Source organism: Leiobunum rupestre, chromosome 8, assembly GCF_980474605.1.
Source record: "Leiobunum rupestre chromosome 8, qqLeiRupe1.1.hap1, whole genome shotgun sequence".
Lineage (NCBI taxonomy): Eukaryota > Metazoa > Arthropoda > Arachnida > Opiliones > Sclerosomatidae > Leiobunum > Leiobunum rupestre.
In genome coordinates this window covers 45,053,039-45,071,952 of record NC_143391.1, presented here as the reverse complement: position 1 = coordinate 45,071,952, position 18,914 = coordinate 45,053,039, and the positions used below count along the sequence as shown (strand labels likewise).

The window sequence follows — 18,914 nt, the reverse complement described above, 5'->3', positions numbered from 1 at the left end:
TGTTTTGGAAATAAAGTATTGATTTCTGTTTATTGATAATCAATTTCCTAATACGTAAAACAATTATATGATTTATATTTTCGATTCCGATGTCGAAATAGTGTACTCCGTAAGAGATAAAATGATTGCTGAAAATCCCAAAGTTCGGCTTAACATTAGTTTTTAAAGAACACAAATGGTGTACGGCTTAAGGGCCTGGTGCAGAGACGTTTTGCGATTCCTGTTAATTTTAACAGGATCGCAATTTAGCGATTCAGATTTAGCGAGCTGTTTATTTTGCGAGCCTCGCAATCGAAATCGCGGTGCAGAGACGTTTTAACGATTCCTGTTAATCGGCGACGCTGTTATTTTTCCGAATTTTTATACTCAAGTCACGGACCAATAGGAGAACTCGATTTTTGACCAAAAAAGCTATAACGTGGTTATGGTTGGCTTGAATTTTGACGATGAAATCCTGGCTCTTCTAATTAATAATTTTCTTACTCTAATTTTATTATTAGGTTTTAGAATTTTTATAGTTAAATCCGTTATTTTATTAAAATATATTTATATAATATAGCCACGATGGGAAAGCAAATCAGTTTCTGAAGAATGAGAGGTTATCCAAAATCTTTTTTAAAGCAATAAAATAGTGCATGAAAATTAGTTTCTTCTGATTATATAATTTTCTTACTCTTATTATTTATTAAATTGGTTGCATTTATTAAACAGTTTAATGGTTTTGTTATTTTAAAAATTTATTTTTATAATATGGTTGGTACACCAATAAAATAACGAATGAAAATAAGATTCATTACTATTATAAGCCAACATTTTCGAAAAAAATTATCTGTTAGAAAATGAGCCGTATCATTTGGTTTTTAGGAAAATATTTATTTCAAAACTTAGCTGATAGGAATTAAAATAAATCTAGTTATAACATACATCAATAAATAAAAAAACAGCAATTTCAAGAGTGAACAAAAATTGGTAATTGTCTAAAGCAATTTCAAGCGAAATATCCTATATTGATCACACGTAAAACAGTGGTCCTGCTTTTTGATTAAAGTTGTTTTTAAATTATCTGGCATTTACATAGCTTAGTCCAGGTATAAATTGTAACAAATGATATAAGCGTGTAGAATTAACTAACAAACACTGTTAAGGTAATACCGAGGGGTCGGACATTTTCCAAAATCCCATACTTTGTCTAAAATCGCAAAATCTTTTAACTCTCTCTATGGTAAATGAACATTGAATTCCCAAAATCCCTTCAAAATGTAATGATAAAATCGTCAAAATCTCTACAAAATCCCGTACAAAAAAATGGCAAGTGTCCGACCCCTCAGGTAATACATCAAATTGGCTCGGTAAGCTCTTGATGGATGCCAAATAAACTTGAATATTCCAATACATCTTTTATCTACCTGTCAAAAGGTTTCTTCTCGGTAGATGAATTGGTATAAACGCTGGTTGATAGCTAAAGATCTTTGATACACTGTCAGCGCTGAACAAATTCACCGTGTCATTACTGACTCATTAGTTAAAACCCACTGCATACACTACCAGCAAATAAGGATCTATAAATAAACCAAGGCTTAGAATACACCCAAGGTAGTAATGTATAAGATTCCCTATTATAATTTATTCTTACCTGTAAAATTGCTAAGAGTGGCTGGGTTATTTTTCTGTTTCGTAAATCATGATTGTAATTAGGCCTTGGCTCTGACAATAATTTGACAAAAACCGTTTTCGGAAAACGATAATGAGCTAGAAACTCAAATTTTAATACTTTGAAAGATTCTGACCTACCGTGTTGTATTATTTATCTTATTAAAGTAGGTAAAATGCGTTTACTTCTCAATTTATTTCCCGAGCTCTTTGCGTACCACAATCCGCCATTGTTTTAGCGAGCTTTGGGGCGGCTAGCGATTGCCGTAGACCTCTCGCAAAATAAACAGAACGTATTCCTGTTTATTTTGCGATCGCGATGTCTCTGCACACCGATTTGGCGTGAAGCTCGCGATTTTCCGAAACCACGCCCCCTTTCTGTTAAGTTAGCGAGCAATCGCTATTTTGCGATCCTTAAAAACGTCTCTGCACCGGGCCCTAAGATACTAGGCTAGTTAGATTTTTGTTTTACTATTTTATCTCTGGTTTCACTCTTAACATTCTCTCTCGGCTCACTCTAGTAGCAACCAATATAAGCATCTACCGAAAATGACGTCTATGATAGGCACCAAAGAAACGTAGGGAAGCCTATCCTTCCATTTAAAAACTTGAATTTGCTAATTAATATTTAATTTTTGAGTAAAATCGTCATTCGTTGATATATGTCGCAGCTCTACGGAAACTAGCAGTTGTCTGCAATTTTGGAGCTACATTGGATACAATGTTACGAGACCGTCTGTTGGGAGGAATCAACAATGTCACTATCAGGGGGAAACTGTTACAAGAACGTCGCTGGGTTTTTAAAAATGTTGGACATTGCTCAATCGGTGGAAACGGCGGATCGGGTAGCTAAAGGTATCAACTACAACAACAAGACTGAGTACCAGCGGGTCAACAGGTTATCAAAACCTGCACGCAAGCTACCAAAACAAACGGCATATCAAAGCAATTGCAACACTCACCAGTCAAGATCTAATCAACTGAGAGGTGGTCAAAAATATATATATCAACAATATTCTGGAAGCCAACGATTTAACTAACAGTATTAACATTCCCAACAAAACGATACCACTCAACAAAATCGCCAAACTCCACACTGTTAAAAAATAAAGGTTATATTTTAGACCTCTAAAGTGGTTAAAACTTTTTCCGATATTTAAGACCATTCAGGGGTTTATCATAAAACATATTTAAACCCTCGGCTCCCCAAATTTAGTCCTTTTGTGCAGTGTTTAAGTACTTATTTTACACTCTTTTATCCATTTTTCTTCATATACAGTAAGAAGTTAATCCTTTTATACTTTATAGGCCCTTATTTAATTAACTTTTCTTATTATTCAACACAACTAAATATATTAACCATTAACATGGTCAGATTAGGCTGGTTTTCGCTCAGAGGAAATAGCCGAATGAGTGTCTCTGAAGTCGTTGAACGAAGCGAGGTGATCGCGTAGAGTATCATTTAACATTCAAAGTTTTGATATACATATAGCAAGAATTTTTCGGTGCCCATGTTTGTATTTGGGTTATCATAGTTTGACGCCTTAATCAATATCCCCTATATTTAAAATCTGTTATCAAATTTTTAAAGACTTAATCTTAGTTATATATTCCTGGTGATTGGAATTGCTTCGCATTATGTTATTTTAAAGAAAATATTAAAAAAAGAAATAACTAGTATTCAAATACTAGTCTCGAAATTGTTCCATATCATTTTTTCTTCGTTTAAGGGAATTAAATGGGTATTCAAAATGACTAAATGTTAGAACTTTTTTATACCTTTACCACCAGGACTGGAAAAGGTTTATTCTAAGGGCTCGTTCCCTTTCAATACCCCAAAAGGTATCAGCGCATACGTTGCTTGATTTACCAGCTCCATCCAATATTTCCTTCTGATGAAATTTTGGGTTCCTTCTAATTTTCTGTTTATTAATTATAGTTATCAAAGTAATTTTTTTGAGCTATTCACTATAGTCCGATTCGTAAATGTAATATGAGATATTAGTAAAGCGTGACATATATGACGTTACAAGTTTGCCAATACCTTTCGCTGGTTCACTCATTCACCCACTTCTCCCCCTTTTACTAAGATTTTCCTCAAATATTTTACTTTGGATCGATTTAATCATACGATTCAATAAGAAAAGTGAATTGAAAGTAGTTACCCTTAGGAAAATGACCTTGATCAAATAGCATTGGACAAAATTTGGATCAAAATTAATTTGTTCAAATAAAATTGTATCAAATTTGGATCCAAACAATCTTTTAACTAAGAATTGAATCCAAGTTTGATCCAAATTAATTTGAACAAATAAAATTGTATCAAATTTGGATCCAAAAAATCTTTTAACTAAGAATTGGATCCAAGTGTGATCTAAATTGTTTTGATCAAATAGCATTGGACAAAATTTGGATCCAAATTAATTTGTTCAAATAAAATTGTATCAAATTTGGATCCAAAAAAATCTTTCAACTAAGATTTGGATCCAAGTTTCATCCAAATTAATTTGATCAAATAAAATTGTATAAAATTTGGATCCAATTGATATTTAGCTGGGACACTTTCTTGGAATCGTGTATGGAATCTTGTACGGTGACGTCATCTACCACCAGCGGTTAGAAACACTGAGAATAACTTAAGCCGGTGGCTTAAATATATTATTTCTAAAATAGATGACCTCACCATATAATGATAAATGACAGCCGCCGTAAGTGTTTCTAGAAAGTGTTCCCAACCGAGACACCATATCGGGTATCAATTGAATGTTCAAGAATCTAGAGTATATATTCCTAACTCAATGGTATAAACATAATTAATTAATTATAGAAGGCGATAGGAGATTAGATTACTACTTTTTATGTAAGGCGAGATCGCCAGAACAATATCGATCTCAGTAAATATATTTTTATTTCAATGGTTAAATTTATCGAACAACTGGCAACATTTTTATAAAACTCTACAGCATAGAAATCAGAATGTAACTAGAACGATTTTTGCAATGGACCACGCGCCGATTTGAAACTGGCGGATTAGTCAGTAACGCCCAAGGTTAGAAAAAAATGCTATAAAAGGTAGCCTCGTTTGGGTGGTTTTGGTTTACGCGTCGTCTTATTTTAAGTCTGCTCCCTGCCTTCTACACTCTAGTCGGTTCTCTAATAGTTAGACATCTCTAAGTTGCAGTGACGTCACTCGGTTCTGGACAATTACATTTGTTTGTTTTATTTAATCTACCATCTAAGCGGAACCAGGGGTTAAAACAAGGGATTTGGGTGGGGATAAAATTCATTGTTTTGTTAATTTTTATGTTATATTTACCTCAATTATTTTCGTTTACCGCGTTTTGAGCACTTGGAGCACGTGATGCACGTGCATCTTTTTTATCAGTTTCTTTATTTTAGACCAAAGTAGACGACGTTTGGCAGATATCGTAGGTTTCCTAGGTCTTTGGCCTAAAAAGTAGCTTTTCATTATAGTACCTTATCGTTTCTTAGCATGATTTGTTATTTATGCAACAAATTTTCCACAAAGATAGCTTTGTTCTCGTCCTTATGGCTATGATTAATTGGCAAATGTGCATCACTGTAAATTACTCTCACAGCGAAGTGAAAAGTGTAGTATCTACTGTTAATGTGAATTAAATAAAATTCATGCCACTAAGATTATCTATTTTTCAAAGTATTGATTACCACCCAGATTCCGCACTTATACTGCTGGTCCCAGTCAGTATCCAAATCTCTTTGGATCCGAATCTTATTGGATCCCGACCGGATATAAGTCTCTTTGGACCAAAAGCTATTCCAAAACTAATTGGATCCAGACGGGATCCAAATATCTTTGAATGCCAACTGGATCCAAATCTCATTGGATCAAGACCGGATCCCAACTGGATCCAATTCTCATTCGATTAATCTAATTAGATCAAGAACGGATTTAGTCAATAACAAATTCGGTATTTAATCAAAAGGGACGGTAGTCCCTGTGCAAGGTCCGGGTATAGAGTAGAGCACTGTAGAGGAATTTTTAATAATTCTTTAACATCACGGATAAGCCTATTCGGTTCGTAAAAGCTGGGCATTAGGCCCAATAGGACGGGTACGTAAAAGAGAGCACGTTAGGCTCAATAAGCTTATTCGCATATCTTAACCTCCACATTGAACATAATGGTTCCGGGCTTGCTCGCTTAACTTTCGGGGTTAGCGGTATTAAAATTAAAGGAAAACTTTGTCATTGGGAATTTGAATTAACGGATTAAAAATGATGAGAAAAACCAGAGGTTATAGGGTTGCCAAAATAATTTAAAAATTTAATGAAACAAAATGAAACCAAAACTGACATCTTAAAAATAACATTAATTAAGGAAATTAAGTAACTCCAAATCTAAATTTGTTCCCGAAAGGGTAAAATGAATTTTGACCACACTAGAATTATTAGGAGGGCAAAGCCCGCGTTAAAGATAATCACGCTTTACAAGCATTCCATATGTCCACGTATGGTGGAGTACAAAATAACGGCCCACGTGGTTCCGTTAGAAAGCTTAAGTAATTGTTTTTGATACTTATATGTTATTCAAGCGAAGCGCTGAAGCGATGGCGATCCATTCTTCGAGAGTACGAGTCCTAGGCTCCTATCTGATGGCGACGACCATGGCGTCCTGAAGAGAGTTATCGGAACCCGAAGATTTCCGATAGGGCACTGAATTAGCACCATTTCCGATTAGCACAATCTCCGATTTTTAAAGTTAAAACATTATAACTCGGACTAGATTTTCACGACCCTGGGTATCAGGCAGTGTGTCGCGTTCTTTCCAGAGTCACGAGGGAATCTATGACCATTCGCGCTTTACCCTTGCTCGTAGCTGAGTATTCAGTCTTCTCGCTCTATCTTTCTTTTTTCTAGAGTCCAGCTTTGTCATTGGGATTTTTTCGAGGAAAATCCCACCACCATACGTTTTCGCAACACAATTTTCGCGCACGGTTCACACACAGGATATATATTTTAAAAATAAAACATTGATACACAAAAGGTTTGGCAACCCTCATTTTTGGTTTAAGGGGGGGGGGGGCGGATATTGTAAAATATTTCCAAAGTTACTGGAAGGAATAACCCACTAATCCCCGAAAAGAGAAGCGAGAATTCCCTAAAAGCGAAACTCGAGGGAAGGACTCTGGCCAGCGGGTCCTGAGCCTCGCGGGACGCACAATTGACGTTGATTCCGGGAATCCCCTCATTTCCTCCAGGGCTACGCTACCAGCGCGCACACCCGGAAGAAACTAGGAATTCCCAGAATCAATGCCACCAAAAGCTAATAAACACCAGTTCTTAAAGGAGTTCAAAGGGGCTCATATTTTTCGTTACAGCACCTACCCGAGCACTTGCTATATTATCTCGAGTCAGAATGAAGCCGATTGTACCCCCTCGTATCTCAAAAACTATAGGTCGTATCAAAACAAGTGATGTATCGTTTGAAAGGTTACAGGCACGCGACAAACATATACGAATTCCATCGAACAGGGGTGATGCGACGTTTCGTAGTAATGGGGCAAAGTAAGGCTTAATTTTTCTTCTCCTCGCAGACCACTCTAGAGCACAAACTACTCAACTGATTTAAATGAAATTTGGTATACAGTTTCAACTTAGGCTCCCATTGTGGCCCTCCAAAGGAGAAGTTCATATCTTGTATAGTTCTTGAGCTACGGCGACAAATGTAAGTTCAGTGAGTCGGTAACGAAACCATGGAGTAATAAACATATAAGAAGTACTAAACCGGAGCGACCAGCGATTTAAGAAAAATAATGCAAAAGGTTTGAGGGTTGATTCTAGGTGAAAACGTGGCGCTGTGTTCGAAAAAATAGTCTTAAAGGTTAAAATGCCCGCTATGACGGATATACTTGGAAACCATGTATGCAACATATTTATAGGTGGATTGTAGGTAAAAAGGGGCGCTGAGTTCGACAACAATAGTCTTGCGAGTGTCAGGGTGGGTTTGTCCGCCATAGGGCTTGTTGATAAATAAGTGAAGTTTATGACGTTTATGGGAATATAATTACAGATCTTGCCCTACGGAAATACATTAAACATTCGAATGCTACTGATTTATAGGTTGTTTCTAAGTGAAAGAGGTGCAGTGAGTTCGAAGTGTGCCGGCAGAGGGCGGTAAAGATTCCAATGAGTAATAAACACAGTACAAAACGTGTAAAGTTTAATACGAATCGTACAAGCTTATTTTTTAACATTAAAAAATGAATTAAAGAGCACAAAAATTTAAGTAAACAATATCTAAACGTTCACAATGTTGGCGAAAGAGCTAGGCAGTTCTCAATATTCCAAAAAGGTGAAAGTTCACTTTCCAATTTTGTTTATAAATATTATTTCTGCTATGTTACGTTTAAAGGTATTATAATAACTTAACTTCTATTGTTATAAACAAAAAGGCGTAAAATCCACCCAAAAACCATTGGGTTAAAAATTGCAAGGTCCTTTAAACAAAAACGTCACGTCCTATATTACTCTAGGCCATAAAAGTAGTGAAATCAAATAACGGGCAAGATCTGTAATTATATTCCCATAAACGTCATAAACTGGACTTATTTATCGACAAGTGATGTGCTCTGAAGTAAAATGCTAGACCTTGCGCGTCCTAAGTGTTTTACTGAGTTAAAATCCTTTGTACAACCATAAAACATTTCAAAGAGAATGGCTAATATTAGAATCGCATTGTATCAAATATATTGAAAGTTCACTTTCCAATTTTGTTTATAAATATTATTTCTGCTATGTTACGTTTAAAGGTATTATAATAACTTAACTTCTATTGTTATAAACAAAAAGGCGTAAAATCCACCCAAAAACCATTGGGTTAAAAATTGCAAGGTCCTTTAAACAAAAACGTCACGTCCTATATTACTCTAGGCCATAAAAGTAGTGAAATCAAATAACGGGCAAGATCTGTAATTATATTCCCATAAACGTCATAAACTGGACTTATTTATCGACAAGTGATGTGCTCTGAAGTAAAATGCTAGACCTTGCGCGTCCTAAGTGTTTTACTGAGTTAAAATCCTTTGTACAACCATAAAACATTTCAAAGAGAATGGCTAATATTAGGATCGCATTGTATCAAATATATTGTTAAGATCGAAATATATCATCTACTTTGTTTAAATTTAATCTTTTACCTTAAAACCATAATTAAATAAAGCAGACAAGTTCTTGACTGCAGTAATTACGTCCACAACTGGTCTGTTTTCAGTAATTTGCAAGTTTCAATAGTCGCACCGCCACCTATCGATAATATACAGAAATGTTCGAGTACCACTAGTACGGACAGTTTCTGTAATTTTATCGAGTGTTTTTATTTTGTCTCGGTTGGCCAAGGTGGTACTTTGAGCGAGACAAGAATTAAACACGTGCCAACGTTTATTTCACTGCCAAGTTATGTTGACTCTGATTATTGAAACTCGTTTACTATGCTTTTAAGGTAAAAGAGTAAATCTGAACAGAGTAGATAATATAATAAAGGGGGTTTCTAAGTTGGGAGAGCTACTATTTATTCCAGATGCCGACTGAAAAACATCTGAAATTACTTAATACTATGCGCGACTAAACTTATTTAATGACGAGGACATGATTAAACAAAAACAACTTTATTACAAATCCAAAACGCTATACTTCGCGTAAATGAAAGTAAATTTCTCGCTAACTGGAGAGGTGGTCTCTATGGCGACCGATTTTTGTTGAGAGTTATTCCTAACTGACTTAAGACCGACTGGTCTCTTCCTTGACCGCTAAAATTAGTCTTATGTTCGGAAAAACCCCGTACAACACGGGCTTTCTCCTTTCAATATTTTGGAAACTTTCCATTTCTCGGTTTCCCCGTTCTCTCCAAATACAATGGCGACAAGAGGAAAAAGAGCTGGCGGGCTTAACCCTCTGCCCAATTTCCGCGGCCCTACCCGTTTCACAATATTTATCAACTGGTGGCTCCCATACAGTAGCCTTGATTTCGCAATTACCATAAAGGAAACCAATTTTCCCACGAATAAATTCAAAATACAAATTAAACAGCAAAATATATTGATACAATACAGATACATATTAAACATACGCCAAATGGAAACAAAATAAATGAAATGAATTGAATAACAAATTATACACCAATTATTTACAGGAAAGGGAAGTTTTACATTTTTATCAATTTTATATTTTACATCACAAATTACACTATACAATAAATTTAAACACGCACATATTATTAACTTTGAATTAAATACTAAGGGGGTAAAAGAGGGGACGCGTTCTAACTATTTTACATTCCCCCCAAAATAATGGGAAACATTATTTTTCATGAGGAACCGCGTCCTCACCAGGTACCTCTAGTAACGACAACAACTGAACTGGTCGGCGGATCACGTTTCCGTTAGCTACCCGTAATAAACACGAGCGGACGATTCCGTCGCGACCCGGCTGTAGTTCTACAACAACTCCGAGTTTCCACATATGTTTGGGAAGTTTTGCATCGTTGATAAGCACGACACTATTTTCTTTTAAAAACGTTACATTTCTTAGAACGCGCACGTGATGGGCCGTTCGGAGCTCCATCAGGTATTCCTGTTTCCACCTGCGCCACAAACGCTCGCCGACGCTTATTCGATGGCGAAGTCTTTCTTCTATATCTCTCTGATTGTTGGGAATATGAGCTTCAGCGATTCTTAGAGGTGGTAGTTCCGTTATCCTTTTGCCCACGATAAAATGCGCGGGTGTAAGCGGGTAGGGCTCGTTAGGGTCACTGTATGTGTAGCTAATCGGCCGAGAATTGATCACCGCTTCTGTCTCGGTTAAAATGGTTTCCATTTCTTGGTATTTTAACGTGACACTACCTAGGATCTTTTTCAAAATTGTCTTAGTAGATCTAACTAGGCGTTCCCAGTGTCCGCTCCACCATGCCCCTCGATCGGCTATATATTTCCAGGCTATGCCCTTTTCTCCGAAAAATTGGCGTACTTCTTTATTGTCAATGCTCTTCCATAACAGTTGCGAGTCTTTGTCCGCACGTTTAAATGTCAGAGCATTGTCGGTGTAGACGACGCTGGGGACAGAGCGTCTGGAAATTAATCTTCTGAACGCCATCATGAATTCGTAAGTGGAAAGCGAAGGCACCATTTCAAGGTGTACGGCTCGCGTTACTGAGCAGGTACATAGAAGGATGTAGGCTTTCTCTAGTTCCTTGCCCATCTTAACGTGAATAGGCCCGGCGAAATCTAATCCTACGTTCTGAAACGCCGATGCGGCTTCCAATCTTTCTTTTGGGAGTGGTGCTTCTGGAACTTCGCAAGGCTTGGCTCTGAACTTTCTGCAGATGGTGCAACGATTTATAACGACGTTGGCTAATTGTCTAGCGGCTATGATCCAATATCTGCTTCTTGATTGCGTAATGGTGTTCTGCACACCGGAGTGCATAACTTGCTGGTGGCACCTCTCCAGTAACAATGTTGATAAATGGTTATTTTTATTTAGGATGACCGGATGCTTCTCTTCTTCCGTCAAATTTGACTTATCCAACCTTCCTCCCACGCATAAGAGGCCGTCTTGATTTAATTGTGGCTTTAGTGTAAGTATTTGAGAGGAATTGAATACTTTTCCGTCCTTCTTTAAGCCCTCTAATTCTCTTGGGTAATCTTGACTTTGGGCGCTCTGTAACCATAGAATTTCGGCGTTGCTCATTTCCTGAGCTGTAATCGCTTCGGTTTCCGTTTCTATCTTCCTGCATTTGTGGGTGAATCTTCGAACGAGCGCTGTTACACGGAACAGCTTGTTCACTGAGCTGTAATTCCGAGCGTTCATTAGTTTACCGACGCGTGGTGGGTCTTCGCAGATTACAGCTGAGACGGTTTTGCAATTTTCTTCCGGCTCTTCGTCTTTGTCCGGCGTTACTGACCTTTCTGGCGGCCAACTTGCTGGTTCCTCGCTTAGCCATCTCGGTCCTCCAAACCACATCGGATTATTTACTAGGTCCCGCGCTCTCGTGCCTCTGGTCGGTATGTCCGCCGGATTTTCGACTCCTGGGCAATGAAACCAATTATCTGGACTAGTTAACTCCCTGATCTCTACAGACCTATTTTTGACAAATGGTCTTCGAATACTAGGCTCTTTCTTGACCCAGCTTAGAGCGATGGACGAGTCCGTCCAAAGAAATAATTCGATATTTCCGTCTTTGAAAAGATCTTTGACGTTGTTGACGAGTCGAGCGCCTAAAAGGCATCCCATCAATTCGAGACGAGGCAGAGATAGTTTTTTTCTTAATAGGAGCGACTCTTACTTTGGACGATACGAATGCTACTCCTATTTTCCTTGACTGTGTTATATATCTGACGTATACGATGGTCGCAAATGCCTTTGCGCTGGCATCGCAAAAACAATGCAATTGACGGCTTTTTATTTTATCTTCTGAAAAGTAGCATCTAGGTAGCTCCACTTTTCGCAATTCCGGCATCTCCATTAGCCATTGCTCGAATTGATCCGCCAATTTCTTGGGCAGTTCTGAGTCCCAATTAAGTGATGGTTTTTTCTGCTCCCAGAGCTGCTGGAAGATAAATTTGGCCCTAACGGTGTAGGGTGAAATGATGCCAACTGGATCGTAAATACGTGAAAACGCACTGAGTACGTAACGTTTTGTTTTCTTCGTGTCTTGAAGAACTTCTAGTAGTTTGCGTAAATCAAATGAGAAAGTATCTTTCTCGGGATCCCAAAGCAACCCGAGAATCTTTTGGCTGGTTGCGGCGGCCTGACCTTCAAACTTGACAACTTCCGCTCCTGACTGTTCGGATTCCAATCCCCACATCTCGCGTAGTTCTGGCGAATTAGTTTGCCATTTGCGGAGGTTCATGCTCGCTCCTTCCAATATGGTCGAGATTCTCTTGGATAGCTCGTACGCCCTTTCCGGTGTATCGTCTCCCCCCAGGAAATCATCTACGTACAGGTTCTCGTCTAGAGATTCTACTGCCCCTTTGTCCGATGCGACGTATTTACGAATATGCGCCTTTATTGTCACTGCCAATAGAAATGGAGAGCTCGTGACCCCAAAGGGTACTCTGGCCATCTGTAGTACTTGAAACTTGTTTTCCAATACTCTTCCTGACGGATCTTCTTCAGCCCAAAGGAACCTGACGCTGTGTTTTTCTTCCTCCAGAAGACCAACCTGGAGAAAGGCCTTTTCTATGTCGGATACAATGGCCACTCTATGATTGCGGAATCTTAGGAGAAGCTTGAGCAAATCAGGATTCAGATTCGGACCACTGGATAAGCATTCGTTAAGAGAAAGTTCGCCTTTAGCTTTGGCTGAGGCGTCGTAAACAATACGAAGTTTTGTCGTAGCGCTGGACTCTCGTCGTACGGGCTGATGCGGGAGATAATAGGTTCCCGCTGGCATTTCGGTTTCATTTTAAACTTTCTCAACTATCCCCAGCATCATCTGCTCATCGATGATTTTCTTATATTCCTCGTAGAGAATTGGATCCGAATTAAACCGTCGCGCTAAACTGCGCATTCTTGTGGTTGCTATAACCAAATTGTTGGCCAAACTCTCTTTCGGGGTGTTCCATGGAAATCTTACGTAATATCTGTGATTCTTAAATACGATGTTGTTTTTAAACTCTTCTATGACGTCATCTTCAGTTACGTCTTTCTCTTGGTCGCTTCTGATTCCGATTGTATCCAGTTCCCAGAACGCTTGAAGCTTCTCGGAAATTTTCATATCTTCTACGCTTATTTTAAAGACGTTTACTATGTTACTGCTAACTCCGTTGTACGCTGGGGCGGGGCCTTGTATCGCCCAACCGAGCTTCGTTTCGATGGCTACGAACGAACTTTCAGTTGACTTTCCAAATCGCTCAGTCTTTCCGCTTACGATTTCCCAGTAGAAATCCCCTCCAATGAGGATCCCGATACTCGAGCTTCGGGTAGATCCTGCGGCGGCTTCTTCGGCTAACTGGATGCCTCTTGACTGGGCGAAACTTTCTATTTCTACGCAGTTGACCGTGGTGATTGCGTTGCAGAGATACGGGACGACAATTGCTGATATTGGAACTTTGACGTTTGGATCTTTGGCGTTTGTGAGGGTTAAGCGCACGATCTGTCTACGGACTTCTTCGGGACGTTCGTTTCCAAAGTTGTGAATGGAGATGGTCTTTTCGCCGATTACTGGTAATTTCAAACGACGCGCGATATTTTCTTTGATAAAGGAGGCTTGACTGCCTGTATCCAACAAACAACGGACTCGTTCTCGTGGTTCTTCGTAGGCGGGATTTGTGACGAACGCTTGGGCCGTTTGTAATAACACGGTCTTCTCACAATCGACCTGAGTAACAACTTTACCGGCGGTTTGATCGGTCGGATTTTCCGCGACTTTAACTTCACTACTTCCCGCGCTCGCGATTTGATTATTCTCGATCTTATGGCATTTGTTTTGATAGCACATAGCTATGTTATGTTTTTTTCGACATAGTTTACACGCTTGCGATCGCTGACCGCAATCACGAGCTTCGTGGTTTAATCTAAGGCACGCGAAACACCTGCGGGAATCTCGCGCAATTTTTCTTTTCTCATCCAAAGTGAATTTATCACAATAGGAGGTAGCATGCGCGTCTGCTTTACAAAAAACACAAAACAATTTCCGCTCCCCTACTTGGGTCGTGAGCGTGGAGGTTGTTGACGGGTACGCTTTGCGACGCGCACCACTGACATTTTCATTTCTATCAAAATAACTAGACCTTTGTCTGGAATTATCAGGTTCGCGTTCTTTCTTTACATTAGAATTATTACCCAATAAATGACAGGTTTCACGACCTTCTACTTCTATTCTTAAGAACTTAATAAATTCTTCTATATCCCAGTTTGCGGATTTGCCACGGCTCATACTATATTTAAGTATGATATCATTTGGAAGACAACTTACTAAATTAGAACAAATAGAATCACTATTGTTTGTTACATTCACTCCTATCGCCTTTAGGCTTCTAACATTTATTTCAACACTATCATAGAATTTACGCAATGCGTGAAAGTTATTAGAGTCCTCAACGGGTTGCAATTTTTCTAGTCTTTTAAAGAGTTTATGAGTAACTAAGTCGGTACGGTTATATCTATCTTCTAAAATACCTAACGCTACATCGTAATTTTCATCTGACGCGGTCATTTCACTTAATAAATTCTTTGGGTCACCCTCTAAATACGATACTAGGTAATCAAACTTATCTACCTTCGGAATGTTCTTATTGGCGACTGCGGACTTGAATTGGCTGATAAATCCTGGCCATTTAGTTACGTCACCGTTGAAAGGTTTGATAGTTAAGGTTGGAAGTCTCGATTGGAGAAAGGACGCGTTGATCACTGAGTTGAGGTCACCTCCCGTTGTCGAGTGGTCGGACACGGTGGACGCGGCGCCTGCCGCTCTTAGCCTGCGTAGAGTCCGTTCTGCCTTGGTCCTCGCTAAAGTGATATCCTCTTGTATCTTCTGAACTGCGGTGGTCTCCATCTCGATTTCCGCTGCCGTTGCGTCGTTGAATAAACCCATGATGTCCTGGTCCAATCGTTGAAGATCAGCTTCTTTTAGCGCCAATAATGCTAAGGTGTCTTCGAGATCATCTTCCGATAATCTTGCCGACCTGATTAGATCGTTCAAATCCCGCAAAATCCGTTCCGTGTTTTTGCGAGTAGTCTTTCGTACTCCCGCTAACCGATTTAATTCACCTTGTCTTTGCTTCGACAATGGTTTCGATAAAACTATTTCGTCTGCAACGGTTCCGGTTCCCGCATTTTCGTTAGTGTCATTTCCCGTCATTTTGAAGAGTTTTATTTCTTTTTTTTTAGTTTAAAACACAATAGTTCATACCCGATCGATTAACTGCTCACTGTCCCTTCTCCCGGGTTTCGGCACCATAAAGAAAAGGTTATCGACGTTATCGGGTGGTAAAGGGGGTTTCTAAGTTGGGAGAGCTACTATTTATTCCAGATGCCGACTGAAAAACATCTGAAATTACTTAATACTATGCGCGACTAAACTTATTTAATGACGAGGACATGATTAAACAAAAACAACTTTATTACAAATCCAAAACGCTATACTTCGCGTAAATGAAAGTAAATTTCTCGCTAACTGGAGAGGTGGTCTCTATGGCGACCGATTTTTGTTGAGAGTTATTCCTAACTGACTTAAGACCGACTGGTCTCTTCCTTGACCGCTAAAATTAGTCTTATGTTCGGAAAAACCCCGTACAACACGGGCTTTCTCCTTTCAATATTTTGGAAACTTTCCATTTCTCGGTTTCCCCGTTCTCTCCAAATACAATGGCGACAAGAGGAAAAAGAGCTGGCGGGCTTAACCCTCTGCCCAATTTCCGCGGCCCTACCCGTTTCACAATATTTATCAACTGGTGGCTCCCATACAGTAGCCTTGATTTCGCAATTACCATAAAGGAAACCAATTTTCCCACGAATAAATTCAAAATACAAATTAAACAGCAAAATATATTGATACAATACAGATACATATTAAACATACGCCAAATGGAAACAAAATAAATGAAATGAATTGAATAACAAATTATACACCAATTATTTACAGGAAAGGGAAGTTTTACATTTTTATCAATTTTATATTTTACATCACAAATTACACTATACAATAAATTTAAACACGCACATATTATTAACTTTGAATTAAATACTAAGGGGGTAAAAGAGGGGACGCGTTCTAACTATTTTACAGAACCCCCGAAAAATGGAGAACAGTTTATGAATAGATTCGGTTCGTGTAAAACGTACGTGTTTGTCTCCTTTGAATATATTGCAAATAGGTCCAAACAAATATATTCAGTGTCCAAGTTGCGAGAAACGAATACGCAGCTAAAGATTAAAAACCCATAAATGTTAACGTACAACGTGTTCAACGTGCAATAAATCGTTTAAATCACAACTGAGTCGACATATTAGACGTTGCAGTCTAAACCCTCGCAAAGTAAACTTAGGCAAAGTAGAAGTGGAAATTGATAAACAACGAGTCCGCGCAGAAGCCGTTGCTCGATCTGGACTACCATCGCATCTCTTTGGAAATTTAACAAGTGCTTGGGTGTAACAGATGAAAACCCTTAAACGAATAAACAATGATATAGAACTTAGACCATGGCAGAAAAGTTTAGTGGAACATTTAATTCTCTCAGACCGAAAAATAATATTTGTAATAGGGAAAGATGGAATTGAAGGAAAATCGGGGATGCTAAATTACTTGAAATCCCGTAAGCCCAATTTTACACATTGTCAGCAAGTGACAGTTTCAGGGAGTGAAATGCTTTTTCAATTGAAAAAGGTTTGCTCTGGTGTGAACCACTTTTTCTTTAACACCTTGAGAAGTACAAAAATATGCGACGAGCACTTGACAGTATTTGAATGTTTAAAAGATGGTGAAATTGTTAGTACGAAATATAATTGTGTGAGTATAAATGTTAGCACCCAAATGTAGTTTGTGTATTTGGAAATAACATGCCAGAATGTTCCAGTTTAAGTTCTGATAGAATTGTATGATTTTATATAAAAAATAATTATTCATGTAAATATTAATTATGAAATATGTTAATATAAAATTTGCAAAATTTAGGACGAGTGAATATAAATATTCTAATTTAAAAGGTGTTTTTGTTTAATTCCCGATGTTTTTAGGTATATGTCCATATTATAGCCGACCTCAGGTTACATATATAAAAACAAATGGTTGTAAAAAAATTATAAGAAAGAATAATAAAATTGTTGATTTAAAACAGAAAAGGAATGCCAGTCGATTGTTTGAGTTTCCTTAAATTAATTTTTGTTTTTTTTTCATTGTAATACAGTCTCTAGCTCTTATGAATAGATAATTGTATAATTGATATACTCATTATTAGGCTTAAAAATTAAGTCTTAGCTATTCACACTTTGATGGTTTGTAGTCCTAGTTTAAATTTTAAGTGTTGGGAAATGTATTTTATGATATTAAAGAAAATTACTCTTAACAAAATGCTCTCCTGTTAGGATATGGTTTATGGAAAATGTACTTTAAGAAGTAAGGTTTAGAAATTTAGTCTTAGCAATTTATACTTTGCTGGTTTCTTAGGCCTAGTTTAAATTTTTACGTAATAGAAAGTGTATTTCAGCGTATTAGAAAATAAAATTTTATTCTTAACAGAACCGAGCAGTTAGGAAATGGTTTATGGAAAATAAACTTTAAGGTGTTAGGCTTAGAAATTTAGACTTAGTTATTTACACTTTACTGGCTTTTAGGCCTAGGATAAATTTTACGTAATGTGAAATGTATTTTAGCGTATTAAAAAAAAACCTTTATTTTAAACAAAATGAACTTTCGGGTGTTAGGCTTAGAAATTTTGTTTTAGCTATTTACACTTTAATGGCTTTTAGGCCTAGGTTTAATTTTTTACGTATTGGAAAATGTATTTCAGAGTATTATAAGTACAATTTTTGTCTTAACAAAGTCCACCAGTTAGGAAATGGTTTATGGATAGGAAAATATTTATAAATACTTAAGACAGAAGCAGAAACTAGCAGATCAGAGAAAAAATAACCAACGCGATCGAAAAAAATACTAATTATTAAACTTCTATAATTAGCCTTTAAATACATTTTGCGTTCTTTATTGCATACCACCATGGACATGATACTGTATTGAGAACCATGGCGCCATCTAAACTTTGAAATAATCCGTAAATAAATAAAACATTTTACAAAATTGAAAAAATTTAAAATACCAAAATTTATAAAAATTAGTGCTCGGAATTGTTTATTCATTATCCACAAATTTTCCGATTTATTTAAAAAACGTTGGTAAAAATAATATCATTTTAACTTATTAAATTATGTTTTTTTACGCAACCAAGCATTTATTTGAATAAAAGTGGTATTTATTTAAATAATTGTTTGTTTTGATCAATTTTTTATTTTTTTTTTCACAGGGCGGGAATCGGTCAAAATCCCATGTTATTTTCAATGGGATAATTTCAATTTTATGTTGTCAAAACATTTTTGGTTGCCATGGCAAAACCGTGGCCCATTGAATAAAATCCCTTTAGGAATTTTCCAGTTACATGAAGGTCTACCAATCCCCCGAGTTTGAACAAAATCGGTAAATTTCGGCCTACCTGGTAGGAATCTGAATTAGGGTTAAAAAATGAATTTTAGTATTTTGTTTTAGGCAAATCAATAAAATAATTATCATATAGAAGAT

The 18,914-nt window shown here is 37.4% G+C and overlaps 2 protein-coding genes across 2 annotated transcripts; both read right to left on the bottom strand.

Annotated features, from left to right (window-relative positions):
• Positions 1-9,985: 9,985 nt before the first annotated feature.
• Positions 9,986-13,076, bottom strand: LOC149933494 (uncharacterized). Its single transcript, XM_090157305.1, has 3 exons — positions 12,123-13,076; positions 11,967-12,048; positions 9,986-11,898 (listed from the first exon to the last, which is right to left on the bottom strand). Exons 1-3 carry the CDS (start codon positions 13,074-13,076, stop codon positions 9,986-9,988), a joined length of 2,949 nt encoding a protein of 982 aa, XP_090013431.1.
• Positions 13,077-13,088: 12 nt separating this feature from the next.
• Positions 13,089-15,485, bottom strand: LOC149933493 (uncharacterized). Its single transcript, XM_090157304.1, has one exon. It carries the CDS (start codon positions 15,483-15,485, stop codon positions 13,089-13,091), a length of 2,397 nt encoding a protein of 798 aa, XP_090013430.1.
• Positions 15,486-18,914: the final 3,429 nt, after the last annotated feature.